This window comes from Chelonia mydas, chromosome 5, assembly GCF_015237465.2.
Source record: "Chelonia mydas isolate rCheMyd1 chromosome 5, rCheMyd1.pri.v2, whole genome shotgun sequence".
Classification (NCBI taxonomy): Eukaryota; Metazoa; Chordata; order Testudines; family Cheloniidae; genus Chelonia; species Chelonia mydas.
The window spans coordinates 68,093,312-68,116,323 of NC_051245.2; the positions used below are offsets into that span (position 1 = coordinate 68,093,312).

Genomic DNA, 23,012 nt, shown 5'->3' on the forward strand with positions numbered 1-23,012 from the left:
CCTGTCAGCAAACACCAGCCACACTCTGACTTCCACCAGCCTGGGTTATTACTTGCAGGGTGACCCAAACACACTCCCAGTCCTGAATTTCCCCCTAAAAATGTGTGTTCTGTAATTCCCAGCTTTCTCCAGGACTGTTCAGATGTTTTAGATTTGTTGTTTCTGTAAGGGAACAATATACAACAACTTGTCTTCTTAAATGGAGCTACCCAAAACAGTTCACAACACTGGATGAATTTTGATTTAAAGAACAAAAAAAGTTTATTTAACTACAAAGAGAGAGATTTTAAGTGAGTACAAGTATTAAGTCATTAAGGTCAGAAATGGTTACAAGAAGAATAAAGATGAAATGTTTCCTAGTACTAAACTTAATAAATTAGACTTGGTTTAAGCTGAAGTTCTTATCACAGATTTTCGGTACATTGCTGACCAAATTCTCAGACCAGGATCTGCTCACAAGGTCCAGTGGCTGTTTCTTTTGTCGCCTTGGGTGAAAAGAGAGAGACAGGGAGAGAGAAACTCGGTGTTTTTGTTCCCTCACTTTTATAATTCAGTCACCTTTTGAAATGTATTTTCCTGAGAGTGATTCTTAGATAAAGTTATTTCCAACTGAGAAAAAGGATACATGGAGTCTGGTGGGGAAGAAGTGTTATGCTGTTTCTTTTCACCAGTGCATAATGAAATACAGATTTTGTTTCTTCTTTTTTCACACTCTTGTGTCTGAGGACTCTGTTTACATCTTGTATGCAAATTGTGTAAACATAGATCCCTTGGTTAAGACAGGCTATGTGAGTTTGAATATGTGCCTTTAACATCATACGGGGAAATTTCATAACTTTACTCAGTGTTGCGACATTCATTTCATGATGATATTGGCCAGTGAGTTATTAGTTTTCAAATGATACCTCCCAAGGCATATTTTGTACAAAGATTATTACAGTAGTGCTTAGGGTGCGAATACAGAAATGTTTGGTTAAAATAGCATCAAAATATGGTTTATTTGATGTTTAGGGTTGATTTTAGTGTCCATTTTTGTTAGTGCTGAGCAGCCCTTATAGTCTTGGCTTTTTTTATAGTGGGAGTGGCAGGGACTGCTATAAGCAAGTCCCCGTGTACTCTGCATTAAATTGGATCTAAATTCTGTGACACAATACCTGGTTTGTGTGGCAGACAGGTAATCTTACAAGTTTCATTAATTTTCTAAAATGGAGGCTTTTATTGAATTACACTTGAAATTAAAGAACATAATTGATACAGCATCCCCTGTGGTGTTCTGCTAAATTCATCGTAATTTACAGTAACCTAGACTTTCAATATTTGCATGTGTGAGATTTTTGCATTGACAGTACATAATTGTATAAAGGAAATTAAGATACGGGAAGCTGAATGTTTGGTAGTGTGGAGGGCATTTTGTGGCTTTGTCACATAGGTTGGTTATAGGAAAGGGATTGAGATTGTGGGATAAGCTCATTAAATGAATTTTTCTGCTAAAATGGTTTCCAGTGAAATAGTTAAATTTAGAGTTTTTTGGCATTATTCCCATGTGAACATCTATTGCAATAAATTAATGGATTCTATAAGAGCTACAGTATATTCCCTTTTAAGGTATAGAAGTTGAATTTTTACATTCTCAATGCTATTACTGTGAACACTAAATTTCATGGATTTTTACTTTATAGATGCATTCTTTTGTTAAATCAGATTTGCACTTCTGGACACAAGTTTACTAAATATTTTTCTCCTAGATTAATAGAAGATGGCCAGTTTGAAATAGTAACAGGAGGATGGGTCATGCCTGATGAAGCTTCTCCTCATTACTTTGCTTTGATTGACCAGCTGATAGAAGGACATCAGTGGCTGGAGAAGACTCTCGGTATATATGTATAATTTTTGTCCCCTAATTTGATGTTTTAAACTTAAAAACTGACAAAAAGCTAAGTCAGTCAGCAAGTGTTGTACAATGTTTTGATGACTGACTATAAGTAGGCATCATTGCAAGGTAAACTATTTTCAGAGAAACAAATCTGTGCAAAGATAGTTACGTTTTTGCTGATTTTGTGATTCTGAATGCCTAGATGTGAGGAATATTGTTCATGTCTACTCTAAGTGAAAAGTGACTTTGGACCTGATTCACAATTTCTGAAGTGGCAGTCAGTGACACTGTGTGGGTGTAGTGGTCTGCCTTTACATTGTAAATTGCAGGATTGGCACCTGTATTTGTGATGCTAGTTTGCAAACATAGGTTCTTAGGGTAAGAGCAATTAAATTATTTTCCATGGTATTATTTTTTCTGTCTTGATCTGTGGAAGAAACTTATATTACTTAAGCATAATACATGAGGAGTAAAATTTGCTTTAATATAGCACCTGTGAACCTGTGGTTTCATGAAGGAATTGGGCAGCACCAGTATTGTCTACCAACTTTTCAAAATTCATGAATCCGGTCCAAAATATGATATGGAAGTATCACGAGATTTTCAAAATAATAAGCGTCGGTCCTTTTTATTTGCCGTCTTGTTTTGGAGCTTAGAGCATTCAGATTTTCCACCTTTTCTCTCTAGAATTAGGGGCCAGATGCTTACTACTACTTTTTCAATGAAAGCTGAGATTTTTTGTATAATTGTAATTGATTCATGGGGTTTTAAGTAAAATATGAAATATTGTGACACAACAAAAATGCAGGACACAGCAACAGTGGAAATACTACAGATTCTATTGTACAGGTTTTTATGAGGGGCAAGAGATTGGCCTACTTGTGATTATATATGTATATGCTTTGTTTATATTTATACTTTTTTTTTATTTGGACTTTGTAATGATAAAGTGTCTTAAGCAGACTTGTTTTCTTTATCTTTCATTTATCTACTTAAACTGTTTGCCAGAGGGTGTTGTGAAGGCCAAGACTATAACAGAGTTCAAAAAAGAACTAGATAAGTTCATGGAGGATAGGTCCATCAATGGCTATTAGCCAGGGTGGGCAGGGATGCAAAACCATGCTCTGAAGTGTCCACAGCCTCTGTTTGCCAGAAGCTGGGAATGGGCAACAGGGGATGGATCACTTAATGATTACCTGTTATGTTCATTCCCTCTGAAGTACCTGGCATTGGCCATTGTTGGAAGACCAGATACTGGGCTAGATGGACCTTCGGTCTGACCAAGTATGGCCATTCTTGTGTTCTTAAACTAAGTGCTTTGCACCACTTGACTTTTCTGAACACTGGGTTGAATAGTATGGATGTAGCTTTCTTTGAAATGAGAAATAAGTAAGAAAGACACAAACTTCTGACACATTCTGTTGCTCAACAGGAGTAAAACCGAAGTCTGGTTGGGCCGTTGATCCCTTTGGGCATTCGCCAACAATGACTTACCTTCTGAAACGTTCAGGATTTTCCAGCATGCTTATACAGAGAGTTCATTACTCGGTTAAAAAATATTTTGCAACCCAGAAGACACTAGAATTTTTTTGGAGACAGAACTGGGGTATGTATTATTTTCTTGGTATCACTGTCATTTGTTGCTTTATACCTCCTGAGAACTGGAAATAGGCATTAAATAAACAGTTGTGTAAACCTCTACAGTAAACAGATGACCTAGTGCAGAATGTATGAAGTAATTAAAAGTAGGGCTGGTCAAAATTTTAATATTTAACTGGTGCAAAAAACGTTTTTAAAGAAAGGAACACATTTCGTTGTATTCAAAATTTTGATTTTTTTCAGAATTTTCTTTTCTGACAAAAATGAGAAAAAGAAAAATGTCATTTAATTTTGAATTAAAAAAATTTATTTTGTTTTTTCTTATTTTTCTACATTCTTTCGGTCTTCACTGGAAAATTGGGTGGGGAAAAGTGGTTTTTTTTTTTTTTAAGTTACTTTCTCTCACATTTTAAAACAAAACAAATGTTTTCCCCACTTCTTCAGTGGGCAGGAAGAAGTAAAAAGCGGGAAACTATTTTTTCCCTCTTTCTCTCACTATTTTGTTTTCTCTTCTTACTTTTTTCAGTTGGGGGAGGAAAAAAAGGGAAAAGAGGGAAGAGTGGAGTAAGGGTGCAGAGAGACATTTTTCTTACAACAAAAATTTCAACAACATTTTTCAGGTATTTTGCTGTGATTTGAAGGTGTAGAACGTGATATGATTTACATTTGTTTTTAATTTTATCAAGCAAGACTTCAGAATAATTAATCTTCTCAAACAGAATTTTACTAAGCAGGATTCTTCAGAGCAATTAATATTCTCAGACAGTTGGGGTGGTAGAATTAGAATGCAAAGGATAAAGTTTAATCTAGTACATCAGAATTGTTAACTGAGTATTCAGGTCTGCTTTAGTAAAAAAACAAAACTGTAGTCTCATTAACAGCTGTAGCCAAACAAACCCTGTTCAAAAATACAAGCAAGATATAGATCAGGTTTAAAGTATCCAGTATAGTAAATAAATGTCAGCAGATGGATATTGGCTGGAAATGTATATTCTGTTTTGTATATGTATTTACACCATGCTCATTACCATCGTGTCAGAGTGCTTTCCAGTAGTGCATTAAGCAGCATGACTAAAATCTGTCATGTATTAGTTTGTTCATTCTTTCCCCGGGGGGAGAAGTGCATGCAAAGGATGTTTTTGTTTCAGAATTTTAAAAAATAATTAACATTGCTATTTGTCAGTTTTAGAGAAGACCTCTTCAAAATAATGTGTCTTTCACTTAAAACGTTGGCTGGTGAGGTTTGTAATGTTCATTAGTTCCTGTGGGAGTTTATTCCGGAGTTTTGGTTCGGCTTGGCTCCAGAGAAAGTTCCGTCTACTGCATGAGCTAGCTTTACCCTTATTGTTGAAAGTTCCATTGTGCCAGAGGAGTGAAGTTGTTAAGCACAGTCTTCATCCTGGATTAATTTTTGTTGTTAAACTTATTTTTGTGTATGCTGCTCAATTTCTAACTTGACATTAGCTTTTCTAAATGGTAGTCAAAATAAACACCAATGATAAGGTGAGTGTCCTGGGGTTTGGGTTCACATCAGAGTATTCTAGTATTTCAGAACTGAAGTCACCTTTAATTCTTCTTGTAAATAATTTTTTTAAAATGGTTTTGGCCTTTTTTGTTTGATAGATAAAGAAAGCCAGAAAAGTGTTGTGTTGTTGTGTTTTGTTTTTGTCTTATTTTTGCTGTTTTATCTTAAAAACATCAGGAAAGTTGTATATTTTCTTCCCTAGAATTGCAAAGGATTTATTGGGGATATCTGAGTATATGTATTGTGAATACCAGGATCTCAACTGAAGCTGTCATATCTTTTTGTCAGGCATTGGAGTTAAATAGGTACTAAGAAGACCCCAGCTGCAAAAATCAAAATCTCTTATCTCACTTGCGCAGTTTTCAGTCTCTTGTGTTGTCGTAACTTCATTAACTCTCCCGTAGTTTTCAAGTGTAACCAAGACCCGAAGGTAAAAATCAAACATTTTTAAAAGAAAACTTTCAGGGCTTTTTTCACATCCATAAAGAAGTAAAAAGCCAATTCCCACCCCCATTTTGCAGCTCACCTAAAAAGCTGATCACCTGCAGACTTAAAAGTATTAGTAGATCACCCTTGCCTAATATTATATGTCCTGAAGTGATATGAATCGCCTGGAGAGTGTGAAATTAGATTTGAGTGGCTAAGAGGTTGTAAGATCTCAACAAATTTGAAATTAAGACTGAACAAATTCACCATGAAAAAGTAGCTGACTCGAGACTACCAGGGAATTAACAATCTAGTACATAATCTATTAAGCATATTTCCTGTTAAAATCCTATGAAATATTAAATGTTATTAAAAATTATTTACATGCTAACTTTAGAACTTGTATTAGTTTTACATAAATTGATGACCAAAAGTTGGCGGAGGACCTAGGGTGTTCATGTTTGTTTATTGATCAAGATTGGGACCCCATTGTAGTAGTATGCTGAGAAACATGACTCCAGTCCCAATCAGTTTACAGTGTAATAATGCAGAAGTATTAAAAGCATAGCATTAGTATGTAATGTAATTATAGTGCCTTCCACCTGATGATAAATAGAAATCTAAATCTGTAATGTGTCCCTACCGTAGATGACTATCATCAGCATTGATTTTTATACCATTATCATAATCCCAGCCAAGCGGGTATTGCTTATTTGATAGATGGGTAAAGGGCCATGAGAGAGCCAACTGCGTTGTGGTTTGCTCTTTCAATTATGATGTTTTTAGTGATGATTGATTTAAAAAAAAGATTTGTCTCTCAAAACAAGTGGAGACATGGTCCCTGTCCTGAAAAGTTTACAAATTAAATTCTTCAGGACTGGCAAGTGTAAAGTGTAATAAAGGGGAGATTTGAAAGAAGGGTGACAATTAAGATTTTTATTCCCCCCATCCCCCCCAAAATCTTGAAATTTTTGGTATTTATATTTATTTCTTTCCCCTTGCTTTTAATAGACAAAATGGCAGAACTGAGTATTTAGGAGAGCTTGAATGAGGTGAGGGAGGTGGTTTGGCAAATGGGTTTGGGAAGGATGTTCTAAGCAGAATGTGCAACATTTAAAAGGTATGTGGGAGTTAGACCCATTGAAGTGAATGGTCCCGTTCATTTGCTTGGCAGTAGTCTCATGTGTTGCTTTAAGCACATGCATATGTGTTTGCACGTTAAGAACCTTGAGGCTGTGTATTTTAATTCAAATAATTTAACACTCCTTTCAGATGTTTTCTTTTTGGGTTTCAGTGTAGAACTCCTCTAACTCCACTTCTCATGCATAGTGATCTGATGTTTTGATTTACTAGAGTCAGTTTTGAGTGGATAAGAGTGTCTTTCTCTTGTCAGGTTAAATTGAAAACCAGGCCCCAGCTGGGCTGCTGTTTGGTTGGCTTCCCCTCCCCCTTCACTCATCGTCTCCACTCTCTACAATATCCCTCTTCCTACAGTACAGCAGTTCATGTTACAGCAACCTTTATTCTTAGCTGCAGGACCACACCCCTCTTCCTGTCCTCTCTACTGAATTATTCATATATTTAAAGTGGGAATGAGTGGGAAGCTCCAAACTCTGGTGTAAAATCATCTGGTGAGTTCTTGTGTTTGGAAGTTTACAGGTATATTGAAAGCAAAGGATGTAAACAGATGGTACACAAAGATAGATGGGCAATACAGTCAGCAATCTGCTCTACTTGTTGCTTCCTATGACTAAGCTCACATTGCATGCAGATTCTGCAGATGCCAAAATTTCTAGTTGACTTACATTATACCCAACTACCAAACACAATCCTAGTATTTAATATCTAATCAAAGGGTTGTAAATGTAAGAAAATCATGATAGTAATTCTTGTTTAATTTACTTTTTATCAGTATCTTCTTATAGTAATTTCCTGATGCTGTTTTACTTAGAACCTCTTTAAGAGAAAACCCTGAGATGCCCACTAAAATTTTAAATTTTTCTTTTAAAAGAGAATCTGACCTGTTGAAAAATGTACCTTTTGTCTTATTTCAGTGAGATAATTGTTTAGTTCAGTACAGAGCTGTTGCTGATGTTGAGCTAAATAAATAAATGATTTCTCCATGCAAATTAATCAGCGGGAATTGTTTTGAGTAAGCACCACTGAAAAATTGAATTATAAAAACACATAGAAGAATGGATTTTGTCTTTACGGAATTTAGGAAAATTCAGGTACAATTCATTATTCATTGAGGTATTGTCTTTAAGGTAACTTAATCATTAGAGACTTGATCCTACATTAATTAAAAGTCAATGGCAAAACGCCCGGTGACTTACATGATGCAGTGTCAGGGCTCAGATCTCCAAAATGGCACTGTATTTTAAGATGGCATGTTAAAAGCACTCCTGGATTGGGCCCAGACAGTTAGTTAATTTAGTTTAGACAATGAAATATGGCTTTATTTTATAGATATACTCTGTTCATGTACTTTTAGATTTGGGATCCAATACAGATATCCTTTGCCACATGATGCCTTTCTACAGCTATGACGTTCCTCATACTTGTGGTCCAGATCCTAAAATCTGTTGCCAGTTTGATTTTAAGCGTCTTCCTGGGGGAAGAGTAAGTTGTCCCTGGAGAGTTCCTCCTGAGGCCATTCATGCTGGGAATGTTCAGCACAGGTACAGTACTGAAAGTATTGTGGAATTCAGTAATTTGTACTTGTTGAAGGCGATACTAACATCACAACTTGCTTGTTTTAGTGTTTTAAAAAAGACGATTCTCTAGGACAGAGGTGGGCAAACTACAGCCCGCGGGCCACATCCGGTCTCCAGGACTGTCCTGCCCAGCCTCTGAGCTCCTGGCCCAGGAGGCTAGCCCCCAGCCCCTCCCCTGCTGTCCCCCCTTCCCCGCACTTACGCCGCCGCGCGCTCATGCAGGGCACCACAGCAGCGTGTCTGGCTCCGGTGCGGCTCCCAGACATGCTGCTCTGAGCGGCATGGTAATAGGGCCGGGGGGGTTGTTTAAGGGGCAGGGGCTCCTGGGGGGCAGTCAGGGAGCAGGGGGCAGTTGGATGGGGTGGGGTCCCGGCAGGGGGTGGGGGGAGGTGGTCAGGGGACGGGGACCAGGGGGCGGTTGTATAGGGCAGAGGTTCGGGGGGGGGACAGTCAGGGGACGGGGAGCGGTGGGGGTTAGATAGGGGGAGGAGTCCTAGGGGGTGGTTAGGGGTGGGGGTTCTGGGAGGCGACGGTCAGGGGACAAGGAGCAGGGTGGGGTTGGATGGGTGTGGGGTTCTGAGGGGGGCGGGAAGTGGGAGGGGGCGGATGGGGGATGGGGCCAGGCTGTTTGGGGAGAACCAGCCTTCCCTACCTGGCCCTCCATACAGTTTCGCACCGTGATGTGGCCCTCGGGCAAGAAGTTTGCCCACCCCCGTCCTAGGAGAAATAATTTCTATTACATATGCACTGTGTGTGTGTCAATTCCCAAAACAGTTGCTAGTACAATTTATGAAAGTGGTAACTGTAAGAGAAACTAAAATTAATACACTGAGTTAATGTGTTAATTCCCCAGTTCCTAATAAACAAGTCTACAACTCTTGGGTCAGTTACATTCTGTGAGTACCAGGAAGAGGTACAAACAATTTGCTTGTCAGACTTTTTCCAGATTCTGTACTTTCAGGCACGGGGATGGCATCAGGATCTCTCTGGGTTTGTCTACACTCCAACAAAAGACCAGTGACACTGAGTCTCAGAGTTGTCCCAGGCTTGTGGGGCTAAAACAACAGGGTAGCTGTTCGGGCTCGGAAACTCTGTGAGAGAGGAAGGTCTCCCAGTTCAGGCTGGAGCCCAAGCCCATATGTCTACACTGTTACTTTTAGCCATGTGAGCCTGAGTCAAATGACACGGGTTCTGAGACTGAGCACCATGGGTTTTTCATTGAAGTGTAGATATATCCTCTGAGGGAGAGTAGTGGGAGCATACACTGTATCTTTGCATATGACTCCCACATCTAATCCAATTAATTTAAAACAAAACTAAATAGTCCCATAAAAAAAGTTTAAAATAGTTATGCTGATAGTACATATCAATAATGTAAGCTGAAAAAAATTGAGTGTTTATAAAAACAAAAGATTAGAAAAAACAGAATTCAGAGTTCAGGCAAATGTAACCAAAATCAACACTTGAACGTATGGAAGTGCACATTTGGTACTGTGCTGCCAGGGAGCCAGAAGGGGTGGAGGTGGGGGGCCTCAGAGGTGGGGTGAGGTATGGTTCCATTACAGAGATGTTTCTCGTGTCCAACAGATCTGAGATCTGGTGTGTTTTGCCCTGATTATTCTTCTGAGTATAGGTATTCCATCCTCCCTATGCTATAGAAACCCATTGACAAACTGTGCAACTGATTGAGAAAGAAATTGGAGAGGGAAGACAGGAAAGAAGAGGTGCCAAGGGAAAATACCTCACTTACTAACCTTTTTTTCCATATCACACAAGTAACTTTGGGCAAATGATCACAAATATGGACAAACTGTTGTCTGGTCTCAGAGTGCACGTGTAAAATTTGAATCACAAATGAGCTTCTTTTGGAATTCCTCTTCTTCTATACTGCCAGTTGCTGTAGTTTGTAAGTGATAGGATATCTGTTTCTCTGAGGGGAGGACTTTACGTACCCTAGATTCAGAGTAGTCTTTCTGACCTCACAAGGGGTATTGGTTCAGTCAGGGCAGTTCAACACTTTGAGAATGCCTAATGACAAACTATAAAATGGGCTGCCGGCAAGAAAACATAGATGATACTAGTTTGTCTGAGCAGAGCACGTAACTCAATATCTGCAGTTTATTCATCCATGATTTAAAACTACCTATTAATGAGAACACTAACAGAAAACTTATTCTAAGTAAAAGCGGTTTATATAGCTTAAAAAAAAGAAACAACTTTTTAAAATTTTTACAGATTTTGGATATATTGGAAAAAATATTTATAACTCATAAAAACTTTCACATACAACATTTAACCCCCCCTCTTCCCAAATTTTAAGCATTAATGGTTTGGAAACCATTCTAAATGTGTACATGCTGCAACCTCTTTGAGAATATGCATTAAAAGTAGGTAAGTTTTTGTTGTTGTTTTAGAAATCTTTAGATTTATAGTTTCTCTAAAATCTTTGGCTACCTTTGGCATGTAACTAACGTAACTGCAGTATTGACAGTATTTCTTATGTTAAATGTACCTAAGTAACTTTAATTAGAAAAAAAGTAGCACTGAAAAGATTTTAATGGCAATCATGGTTATTCAGAGAAGCCTGACAAAATTTTATGAACTCTTTCACTAGCTCAGGTGCTAAAGTTTTTAACCCACTATTTAATATGTTGCTATCAGGGAGGAAAAAACCTACCTTTTTAATTATCACAAGTAAGTGGACAAGTAGAATTTTGCAAGGCTAGTTGTAAGGTGTTTTATAGAACATATTTTAGACGTTTGTCGTCTTGTCAAGTGATTACTTTTCTATATTCTAAATTTTATAATTTTTTTTCTTCCAAGGGCTTGGATGATTTTAGATCAGTACAGAAAGAAGTCAAAGCTTTTCCGTACTAAAGTTCTGTTGGCTCCACTAGGGGATGATTTCCGCTACAGTGAGAGCTCAGAATGGGATCAGCAGTACCAGAATTATCAAAAGCTTTTTGATTTTATGAACTCTCATCCTGAGTTACATGTTAAGGTAAACTGCATATTTATTTTTTTCAAATAGTTGTAGTCCTGTTCTAACATCAATGAGCCCTAATTTAAACTTTTTATGTACTCCTGTTTTACTCTTTAGCACCTTCTGATATACTGAGATATTTGTATGAATTTGTTTTGCATCATGGAGAAAGCTAGCTAAATACTACTATAGCTTAACTGAAACTCTTGGTTAGTAAGGAAGGTAGTACTGATCAAGTTTTATAGTTAGGCTTCGCAGGATTTGATTTTAATCGATAACTGTCAGTAAATGGAAGAAAAATCTCTAACAGTTGGCATGCCTACATGGATGATTGTCACTGGCCTTGGCAGCCATCTGCAGTTCTCCTGTCAGGGCAGAGAGTGAGCAGGTCCATGATAGTGGTTCTACAGAGGGCTAATTGCACTGCTTCAGGGTCGGTGACATTCGATCCCTGCAGGCGCAAGGTTCAGAGGAAGGCTGCTATCCTGGTGAGGCAGCACAGAGACCCCTGGTCATGACTTGCAGAAGGAAGAGGGTGAGCTTTCTGCCATGGGGAGACCACCATATTGCTGAGTGGCTCCTGTGGCAGTGCAGGGAGACTTCCGCAACTTTGCTGTCACGGTTCTGCTCACTCACTCACTCACCACCAGCTAGGCACATGGGAGCTGTCCCTGGGCAGGAACTGTTCAGCAGTGGGTTGGCCTCCCATACAGCTCGGGGTTCATCCTCTTTCTTACAGTCCTGGCCAGTGGCTTCTGCTTCGCTTAACCAGGATGATCACTGCCTCCCCTGCACCTGGTGTCCCCTGGTGTCCTGGGCCCTGGCAGACCTGCTATCAGCACTACCCACTCATCCCACAACTGTAAAAATAAAATTAAAAATAGAAGTAAGTCCTTAAAATAAAAATGTATAGTTCAACTGATGGATGATTTTGAATGTACTTGAGGTTAATGACAAGCCAGACTAACTTTATTTTTTCCTTCCAAGGCTTGAAATTATTCTATAAGAAATATAAACAGTTGCCATAGTGGTTTACTTTAAACAATAGCCTTTAAGTTTAAGGGAGTTTCTTTCTTCTCTTGTTGGTTTGAGTAGCTTCCAGTTGTCCTTTGAGTCGTGTCTCTATGGCTGCTCCACTATAGGTGTGCTTGTATCTCTGCGTTGCAGATTGGAGAACTTTGGCAGCAGTGTCCATTAGGCCTGCACAGGTTCTGTCCCTCCTTGTGCCCTGCCACGAGGCTAACCAGCAAGGGTGGGCTAACCCCCCTCAGTTCCTTGACAGCTGCCCCGGCTAGAGATAAAGCCCTTAGCAGTCCGTTTGCGATCATTAGCTTTCTTTAGCATTTCTAGTAGTTAGTATCCTTAGTCTTAGATGTAGTTTTTTCTCTTTATTTTCTCTTCAGAAAACAAACAAAAAAACCTTTTCTTTTTTTTTGTTGGGAACCCCTTCCCCCAGCAGGATATGCCTGGCTCATCGGACTTCAAGAAATGCCTGTCTTGCAAAGAGGCTGTCCCTGTGCCAGACAAACACTCTTTCTGCATATGCTGCCTTGGGGAAAGCCACGTTACCCAGAAGTGTGGTCTCTTCCAGCAACTCAGAGCCAGGTCTTGAAAGGACAGGGAGTTAAGACAGAAGATCATCTTCATGGAGGCAGCCCTCCAGCCTTCTCTGGATCCATGCCAGGAGTCACCCAGGAAGTGCAAGTTTTCTACACAGCCCTCAAAATCCGAGGACTGTGGGTCAAAGAAACCAGCTGCAGACCCCTCTCATAAGTCATCAAAAAAGAGAGTGTTGAGTCCCCAGAGTGAGCCCTGAGCTGTCCGTAAAAGATCTCCTGCATGGTTGGTATCATTGGCACTGAGACAGTTCAAGCCTGGTACCCATGGCTTACGAAGATCTAGAGTGGCAGGTATTGTAGATGCACCTAAGATTCTGATGGGCACATGCATCAAGCCAACTGTACCCAGTGGAAAAAGATTGGAGCAGAGAGTGCTTCAGTAAGAAAACGCTGCCAGTACATGCTGTACTTTTGGCACTGTCATCAGTGCCCCATCCAGCACCGGAGCGTTTGGTGTGAGCGAGATCCCCGACTCTCTCCGTACCACCAGTGGCACCGCTGGAATTCCGGCACTCAAGAGAATTCAGGCTATGTGATATACCAGAGTCTCCTCCTCTTGGCATTGGGAATTCAATACCAAGTCTTCTCCAAGTGTGGGAGTCTTCTCTGGTACCCTGCCATGCACCTCCGCTTTCTAGTAGCAAATCAGACAGTGAGCCAGAGAAAGTCATCTCCAATCATTCCTCTCTTTGTCCCTATGATGCCTGTTATCAAGGGGCTCCTCGGGCATACCCTCAGCCTGCCCCCACCACTGGGATCTATCCCACCGCTCCAGTGGCCCTACTGGGATTCCTGGGCGGCATATTGCTCCCATGCTCCTTGGACTGTCAGCCTCACCCGTGAGCCCCTGAGACATTCTCCCTCGGCTATGGTATCCAGAATCTCGGAACCTCCAGAGGAGATTATGGAGGAACAGGAGGGTGGAATGGAGGAAGAGGTTACTCCAAGAACCAATATATCTTCCTCCAGATGAGACAGTCATTCTTAGCTGCTGATTTCTGGCCCTTCCAGGACTTGGCCAAAGGGTTGCAGATACCCCTGGAGGATGTCAAGGACACTCACCACAAACTCCTTGAACCTCCTATACTCTTCCTCCTCCTCCAGAATAGTCCTCCCCATCAGTGAGCCCTCCTGGACCCCACAAAAACTATATGGCAAATCCCAGGATTGGCGATGCCTACTTATAAATGGGTCGATAAAAAATATTGCATCCTGCCTAGGGAGGTGGAATATCTTCTTTCTCACCCTCCGCCCAACTCCATCGTTGTGGACATGGTAAAATCCTGCGGGCGCCAGCACCAAATGAGATCCATCCCTCTATGATAGGGATTGGAAATGCTTGGACCGCTTCGGGAGAAAGGCCTACTCCTCCGCCACTTTGCAGTTTTGAATAACAAATTGTCAAGTCTTAATGACTAAGTATGACAGCATTCGCTAGTCAAAACTCAGCAGCTTTATTGATCAGCTCCCAGTCACAGCACGACCAGTTCTGACCTATTGTCCAGGAAGGACAACTAGTAGTCAAAACAATGCTCCAGTCAACCCTTGATGCAGCCGATACAGCATCCCAGTCCATTTCCACGGCAGCGGTTATATGACATGTGTCGTGGTTACACCTTTTAGGCTTCTCTAAAGCGATGCAGAGAACTGCTGAAGACCTTTCTTTTGAAGGCACCAAGTTGTTTGCTGAAAAGACTGACACATCCCTCCATACTGTTAGGGATTCCAGGGCACCTCTGTGCTCATTAGGGATGTAAACAACCGTAACAAAGAGAGAATTTAGTCCGCCGCGGCAACATAAATTCCGTACATCTCACTACCTGACTCAATGCGTTTATGAATCTCAAAAAAAGAAATCTACGTTCTCCAGATGCAAACCATCAGGTCCACAGTCTTCCATGTCGCGACCTTCCACCTCAAACCACCAATTTTGACATGTTGGCTGAGGTGTTGACAGACCACTCCCCTCAATCACTGCAGTGACCATCCTATCCCATCCATTTGGCTATCGCCTTGCCACGTTCTGCAGCACCTGGGAACACATAACATCAGACTGATGGGTCTTGGAGATTTTTTTTACTTTACCTCTCCCCCAGTCAACATCCTTCCGTGTCCCTCTTCAGGGACTCTTCTTTCGAGAGTTTACTATGACGAGAGAGATTGCATACTCCAGTTAGGAGCCATGGCTCCTGTACTTCAACATCTATGAGGCAAAGCTTTTTTACTGTCACTATTTCCTAATGCCCAAGAAGGGAGGTTGGAGACCCATACTAGACCTCTGAGCACTCAACAAGTTTGTCACAGCTCAAAAATTCAAGATGGTTACTCTGGCAATGATTAGTCCAGCACTGGAATATGAAACTGGGCTATCATCGACTCTGAGGGTATTCTCCAAGATTCTGTCAATAGTGGCCACACACCTATTGTCCCAGGGGTTCATGGTCTACCCCTACCTGGATGATTTCCTCCTCAGAGCCCGCTCCTTCAACGAGGCTCACTGGGTTACCAAAACCACAATAGATTTGTTCACAGAACTGGGCCTATAGATCAACAGCCATAAATCAGCTCTCACCCTAGTACAACTCCTGGAATTCATAGGAGCTTGTGTAGTGGACCGAAGACTCACTGGTGCAGCGCCTCCTGCTGGTCATCTTGGGAATTATCTCTTGTTCCCGTGTCCCTCCCAGTGCCTCTTACCCTGGGGTTCTCCCCACCGCAGTACTCCCCACGCTCTGGGTCTCTCCTCCAGGGGAACCCCCAATCCTCTACACCCACCTTGCCTCAGTGGCTACTGCCAGTCATCATCTAGTCCCCTCTCACTGGGGCAAACTGCAGTCCGTAATGGCCATTCATCATTGGCAAGGGAGTTGGACCAGCTGCCTCTGCCTATCCTTGGGCTGCCCCTCTGCAGCCCCAGTACCTTCTTAGACTTTAACCAAGGCCTCAGCCTGGGGAGTTGCCAGGCTGGAGCTCCCCAGCTCCTTTGCCCTTCCCCAGCACTGCTCAGCCTCAGGTATCCTTGCTCCTTCAGTCAGCTAGGTCCTTCTCTCTCCAGAGAGAGCGAGAAACTGTGACCCAGCTCCGCCCTCAGCCCTTTTATCAGGGCCAGCTGTGGCCTGATTGGCGAAGCGGACACAGCTGCAGCCATACTCAATCAGCCTACCTTTTTTCAGGAGCGGGGCAATTGCCCCGCTACAGGCTGACTTTGACTTGTTATAGGCCAAAGCGCTTCTACCCCACCACAAGTTCCTCTACTTGTCCGCGCTTATAGAGACAGTACAAAACAGCCCCCAGATATCAGCCAGCCACTGCCTCCAACTCTTGGGGCATATGGCAGCTGGTGCAGCAGGGATACCTCATGCCAGGCTTCACATGTGGTGTCTCCAGATGTGGTTCAGCTCGATCTACTGACCAAACAGAGATAGACTAGACAAATCTCTGTCCCTGCCCACCAGGGTCAAAAGCTCCCTGGACTGGTGGAAAAACCCAGCAAATGTTTGCAAAGGGATCCCCTTTTCGCAAACTTCCCTGTCATTACTTCTCACTGCTGATGCATCCCTAGTAGGATGGGGTGCACATCTAAATGACCTTACAATACAAGGCATCCCTCCACATTGGCCTCCTCTTGCTCAAGGCTGTCAGGAGTCCCTGCACCTATTTCTCTTGCTGATCAAGGGAATACACACATGAGTCCTAACAGACAACATAGCTTGTATGTATTACATAAATCAATGAGGAGGAGCCAGGTCACTGTCCCTCTGTGCAGAAGCACTAAAGTTATGGAACAGATGCATCTCCCATAACATTACATGGTCAACAGCCTACCTTCCTGGCATACAAAACATGATGGCGGACAGTCTGTCACAAGTTCCTACGTGACCATGAATGGGAGATAAACCCAGCAGTGCTTCATGACATATTCAGGTAGTGGGGGACACTGACCACAGACCTGTTCACCACTTCCCTGAGCAGGAAATGTCCACACTACTTCTCCAAAGCAGGGATAATACAGCACTCTCTGGGTGACTGTTTCCTTCCGTGAGACAAGGACCTTCTCTATGCCTTTTCCCCATTTTCCCTACTGTCAAAAGTCCTATTGAAAATAAAAAGAGAAGGAGCACATGTCATACTGATTGCTCCCACCTAGCCGAGACAGACTTATCTGGCACAACTCGCGATGTGCTTGACTATCTCTCTCCAATCCACTCCATACCTCCTCTTGCAGAACAAAGGATGCACTTATCCCAACTGGGGATTCTCCACCTCAAGGCTTGTCTCCTTCATGGTTCCCATACACAGAAAGCTCCTGCTCGGAGGAGGTACAAGAGGAATTACTACACAGTAGAAAATCCATGACACACCGTACATACCTGTAAAAGTGTTCCAGGTTTCAGACTTGATGTAGTTCCCAACAAATTTCTCTGACATCGGCTACCCTTCCGAAGATCCTAGACTACGTGTGTACTCTTAAAAATTGGGACAATCTTTCAGTTCACTCATGGTCCACCTACTGGCCATAGCAGCCTTTCACCTACAAGTAGGCAGATACTGAATGCTATCAAACCTAACCACAAAATGTTTCCCTAGGGGTATAGTAAACCTTTTCCCACAACCCCAACACACCATCCCTACGTGGGATCTAAATCTAGTGTTGAAAAGCCTGATTAGACATCCCTGTGAACCCAGGGTGACGTGTTCGCTTATGTACGTGTCAGTGAAAACTGCCTTGCTGGTGTCAATCACCTCGGCTAGAAGAATAAAGCAAATAGCGGTTCTGATGGCACATCCCCCCTACACAGTATTCTTTTGAGACAAGGTCACACTCAGACCACACCCGAAGTTCAGCCCCAAGCTGACTTCTCCTTTTCACGTGAACCATCTGATCCACCTTTTGAGTTTTTACCCTAAGCTTCACAGTGATTACAAAAAGAAAAGGAGTACTTGTAGCACCTTAGAGACTAACCAATTTATTTGAGCATAAGCTTTCGTGAGCTACAGCTCACTTCATCGGATGCATATTGTGGAAAGTGTAGAAGATCTTTTTATACACACAAAGCATGAAAAAATACCTCCCCCCACCCCACTCTCCTGCCGGTAATAGCTTATCTAAAGTGATCACTCTCCTTACAATGTGTATGATAATAAACCTGGATTTGTGCTGGAAAAGGCCCAACTTGATTATCATACACATTGTAAGGAGAGTGATCACTTTAGATAAGCTGTTACCGGCAGGAGAGTGGTGTGGGGGGAGGTATTTTTTCATGCTTTGTGTGTACAAAAAGATCTTCTACACTTTCCACAGTATGCATCCGATGAAGTGAGCTGTAGCTCACGAAAGCTTATGCTCAAATAAATTGGTTAGTCTCTAAGGTGCCACAAGTACTCCTTTTCTTTTTGCGAATACAGACTAACACGGCTGTTACTCGGGAACAGTGATTACAGGGAAGCTATACTACATGTGCTAGGCATTAGGAGAGCTCTGACCTTTTATCTGGATAGGACGAAGGCTCTTAGGAAATCTCCCAAGCTTTTCCTTTCTATTTCAGAAAGATCCAAGGACTCAGCAATATCAGCCCAAAGGCTGTCCAAATGGGTCTTGAGCAGCATTAAGCAGTGTTATCAGGTTTGCAACATAACATCTGCAGCTGGTATTCGCACACACTTCATGAGGTCAATCTCCTTATCCGTCATCTTCCTCAAGAATGTCCTTATCTCAGAAATTTGTAGAACGACGACTTGGGCGTCAGTCCATACCTTCACAGAACATTATGCGATCAGTGGGGACTCTGCCTCCAATTCAATCTTTGGCTCCAAAGTATTGTCATCTATAACTGACCCAACTCTGAATCTCCAGCCCTTCAGTGGGGATACTGCTTGGGAGTCACCTACAGTGGAGCACCCATTGGGACACCGCTCAAAGAAGAAGTTACTTGTGCAGTAATGATGGTTCTTCAAGATGTGTGTCCCTATGGGTGCTCCACAACCCACCCAGCTTCCTTGGCGGGGCACAAGGAGGGACAGCACATGTACAGGACTAACAGATACTGCTACCAAAGTTCTCTGATCAGCAGTGCAGGGACCCAAGCACACCTACAGTGGAGCACCCATAGGGATACATATCTCGAAGAACCATCGTTACTGCACAAGGTGAGTAAATTCTTGCTTCCTTACTTCTTGGAATGTGCGCTTTTTGTGTCTCACTCATTCACATGCGGTTCAGCAACAATTTCCTTGTTTGAGAGATGCTAAACTATCTTCTATATGAAAGACTTTGCTGTATAGTAATTTTCAGCTATTCTTCGTCAGTTAATATAAGTTCTTTATAGTTTCTCAAATAAAAGCTGTGTTATACCAATAAAATAAAAACCAGCAGGATCTTATTAAAGGGAAAAAGGCAAAATACCACATTTATTGTGAATACAGAAAGAATCATAGTAAGCAGTTAGTTATAGCTATAACATTCCATTCACTCTCATATTTATTCACACATTCATTCATACAAACACACACACAGGTTCTGCAAGGTTGTTATCATAGTTACCAGCCTTAGAGTTGCTCATGCCACGCCACTGGCCAGGTGGCCTGGACATGAGGAGGGAGCAGGGCCTTGTCAGATGCTCATCTGATGCTCCTGGAAGTTGGTTTGCAGAATCAGACCCCAAAGTTCTCACTTTTTAGAGTCTATTTTTATAGGAATTTCTTCCTATGCCAGTCTATGGGAATTGCTTCATCATGCTGTTGCTGAATCAATCAGCAGATAGCACATTCCTGACGGCTCCGTGCTGCTAGATGTTATCTTGTTCTTCGGTTCTCCCATTCTTGAGGCTGTTGGGTGGATTCCAGTCTGCCCTCCGGGGGTCCTCTGGTTATTTCCACTTGACGCCTTCTTCAGCCGATGGACACTGGATTCTTAGGCTGGCACCTCCCTGATCATTCAGTTATTATCCACACCAAGCATCCATCCACATACATCCTCTATCTCTATTTTAATCACAATTGTTAATACAACAAAAGGGCGGGGAGTCTCTGGGTGCTGTTTCTGTTGTTAGAGTATTGCTTTGAGTCTCTCTCTCTCTCTCTGTGAATTCCTTTGAGAGCAGACTCTGTCTTAGAATGTACTAACACAATTAGCAGCTTGCAAGTTTCACACATAGAGGGAGAGAAACAGTACCAAAAACCAAGAGACCTCTTAATTAGTAATACCCCGGAATTTAAACTATGGGGAATCAAACTCATTTGTGATTTTAATAGAGTACTTCTTTAATATGATCCAACAGCTGTGTATGGCACTTTGAAGGTGAGTGTAGGTGTTTAATGTTTTGAAAATATTTGGTATTCCTGCTTTCCTTTAAGTATTGATTTTTTTTTTAAACTGAGTTTTTATATCTTGGAAACTAATAGTTGAGCAGGCTAAAACTTAAACATGTATTACATTTGTGAACAAGTGATATGCCTACGGAAAGATAAATTGTGCTAACATAATTTTCTGGCAAGTACACATAATAAAATAAACATTAATTAGTAATCCTTACCATATCTTTCTTAATGGGCAACATAGCAAAATCACACTGAGCTATGTGATATCTTTAAATCCTGTGGTGTGCTAGGAGCCCTGTCAATGCACATGAAAGTGTCCGAGGTGGCTGATCCTCCCTATAGTTAGTTGGACTGTTTATTCGCTTACATGCAGTGGGCTTGATTTTGTGTCCATTGATGTCAATAGTAAAACTCCTGTTGCTTTTTGTGGTGCAGGATCAGGCATATATTGGGTTCTGGGAGTTGACAATGAATCTTGATTTAGCCTAATTTCATAACTGTATTGTCATTCCTAAACCTAAAAAAAAAGGTAAATCATAAATTAAAGGATGTGTAATTCACACAATGAAAGCTTTTTAGGTGTTTGTTAATTGCATTGAATAACAAAGAAATTAAAAGTAAAAGGCCAGAGTCCCCAAAAATGTCCACATGGAAATACTGTACTTCTAAGAGATTTTATCTTTTTCCAGTGTGAATTTACTGAAGTACATATCCTAAAACAAGTAAGCTTAGAACACAAAAGACGTTAGTGTAGGAAGACTAATTCAAAATCACTCATTTGCAAATACCTTTTTCAAAACGCCCAAACTGGACATCAGTATTTTCACAACAGTACACCTTAATTGCCAATTAACTTAAGGTTGTGAAAAAGTCTTATTTGTTTCAATATTTAATATAAACATTATGAAAGGATTGATTTATAAAGCTTCTTATTTGTGTAATACTGCCTTTTTAATTACTGTATTATTTCAAGTGTATAAATTCTCAGTTGATCACAGGGACGTCGCTTTTCTTATGTCTTCATGCTGTTCCCTCTCCATTTGTAATCATAATTTTTTTGTCTGATTCAAACTCCAGTTTGTTCAACTATCATCTCTTTAAAACAACTACACTTAAAACTAAATGTAAGGGTTTTAGACTTACTTGCAGTTTCCTGTTTCCAACACTAAGTTTGAATAAAAATGTAACTGTTTGTAAGCAGACTTTTGAAGAAAAATGCAGAAGGCCTTTGAAAGCAGATGTATGTTTGTTTTATTCACGATCTATAAATAGCTTTGAAAGCATAACAGAAACTTTGCTGTGACACAGTAGAGCTAATAAAACTGAAAATAATGAATCAAGTTAAAAATGGTACTTTTGTTTCATTATATGAGAGGTAATCTCTTCAGACATCTCCATAAACTGGATTACTGGATGCTGGGTTACTAAACTACAATAGGCAGCTTTTTGAGAGAGAGGAGAAATGTAGGACAGTTTTCTTACAGCTGAAGCCTAGATTTGATCAAGTCCCTGATATGTGCCTATAAGAGAGAAATGAAAAACTTATTTTGTTCATCTGACTTTTGATTAAACTGCTGCTGCTTTACAGAGAATGTATTTATACTTGGAAACACAAAGGGTAGTTTTAATTTTGTGAGTTGGAAATAGTTTCTCATGGGATATATATGTCAACCCTGAATCAAAGGTGTCAAGGGAAATTTTTAAGTTTCTTTATTTAAAACAATATTTCTGTGATGACCTTTCTTGCAGAAGGTGTACTGAAGTACGTATTTAAAGCCACCATGTTCGTACACTTCAACCCTAAATTTCTAAACTAATAAAATGGAAATCTGTCAGTCACATAAACAGTTCTTATAATTTTGTTTCAGGCCCAGTTTGGGACTTTATCAGATTATTTTGAGGCTCTGCGCAAAGCAGGTAATTTGGAGGAAAAGAACAGCAATTCAGTTTTTCCTGTTCTGAGTGGAGATTTCTTCACATATGCAGACAGAGATAATCATTATTGGAGTGGATACTTTACATCACGACCCTTCTACAAAAGGCTAGATAGAGTTCTGGAATCCTATTTAAGGTAGGTATAGTCATCTGATACGTGTATTGTGTAAATGTTTATATCTAATACTGCAGAGATATCAAATGTCATTTTCAAATAAACTCTGAAGTTTATTTTCATTATACTATAGTTAAGGTTCATAATTGACATCAAAATTTGGACTTTGTCAAAATCTATGTAGAAGAAGAAATATGGCTGTGGCATTTTAATGAAATTACAAATATATGGGATATTTGTCAATCTAAACGGTTTTTTTTTTTAAAGTTCCACCTATATCTTAATTGTTTTAAGATACCATGGAAGTTACCAGTCACTTTGGATACCATGAAACTAGCAAATGTATTCTTGATCCTTGTCTCTGTAGATGGGACTTGAATAATTGTGTTGATTGCTGTCAAATGATCTATCATTTTCTCGAATGCTTGGCTTTTTGGACAGGGAGATAAAAAGAATGAATTTTGCCAAGACATTGTGGCAAATCAGAAGTAGTAAGGAGTATTTGTGTGCCCAGTGAAGTTATGAGAGCTCTTTGGAATCTCCTTAAAATGAGGCAGGGATTACTTGAGGACCTGTATCATTAGTCAGGTACTTCTCCTTGGCAGTTACTTGGCTGTTCCCAATAGCTACAAGAGGCACTGAAAGCAGAACTATTTGCAATTAGGGCTCTGTGACGGGGTGTTTACTCCACACTTGCCCTAAAAAAAGTTAATGCAGGTTGAGAAGGTGGCTAATTAGTATGATAGACCAGTGCTGAGGGGAAATCAGGTGGCTAAGTAATCCCATGACTAGGAGCCCAGTGAAGGGAGCCCAGCTGAGGAGCAAGAAGCTGAGCTGGATTTATGAAGCCAAGAAACTGGAAGCAGAGGGGGACTGCTGGGAAAGTCTGCAGTTGCTCCCTGG

At 41.0% G+C, this 23,012-nt stretch overlaps 1 protein-coding gene across 3 annotated transcripts in view; it reads left to right on the forward strand.

Moving 5' to 3' along the window:
- MAN2A1 (mannosidase alpha class 2A member 1) overlaps positions 1-23,012 on the forward strand; it is a 201,301-nt gene that overhangs the window by 66,544 nt on the left and 111,745 nt on the right. For all 3 annotated transcript variants that reach the window (XM_007055422.4, XM_043546417.1, XM_037901532.2), the window contains exons 5-9: positions 1,746-1,873; positions 3,306-3,479; positions 7,918-8,104; positions 10,964-11,141; positions 21,928-22,130. In XM_007055422.4, the coding sequence (XP_007055484.2) occupies positions 1,746-1,873; positions 3,306-3,479; positions 7,918-8,104; positions 10,964-11,141; positions 21,928-22,130 (870 nt within the window). The remainder of the gene's footprint in view (positions 1-1,745; positions 1,874-3,305; positions 3,480-7,917; positions 8,105-10,963; positions 11,142-21,927; positions 22,131-23,012) is intronic.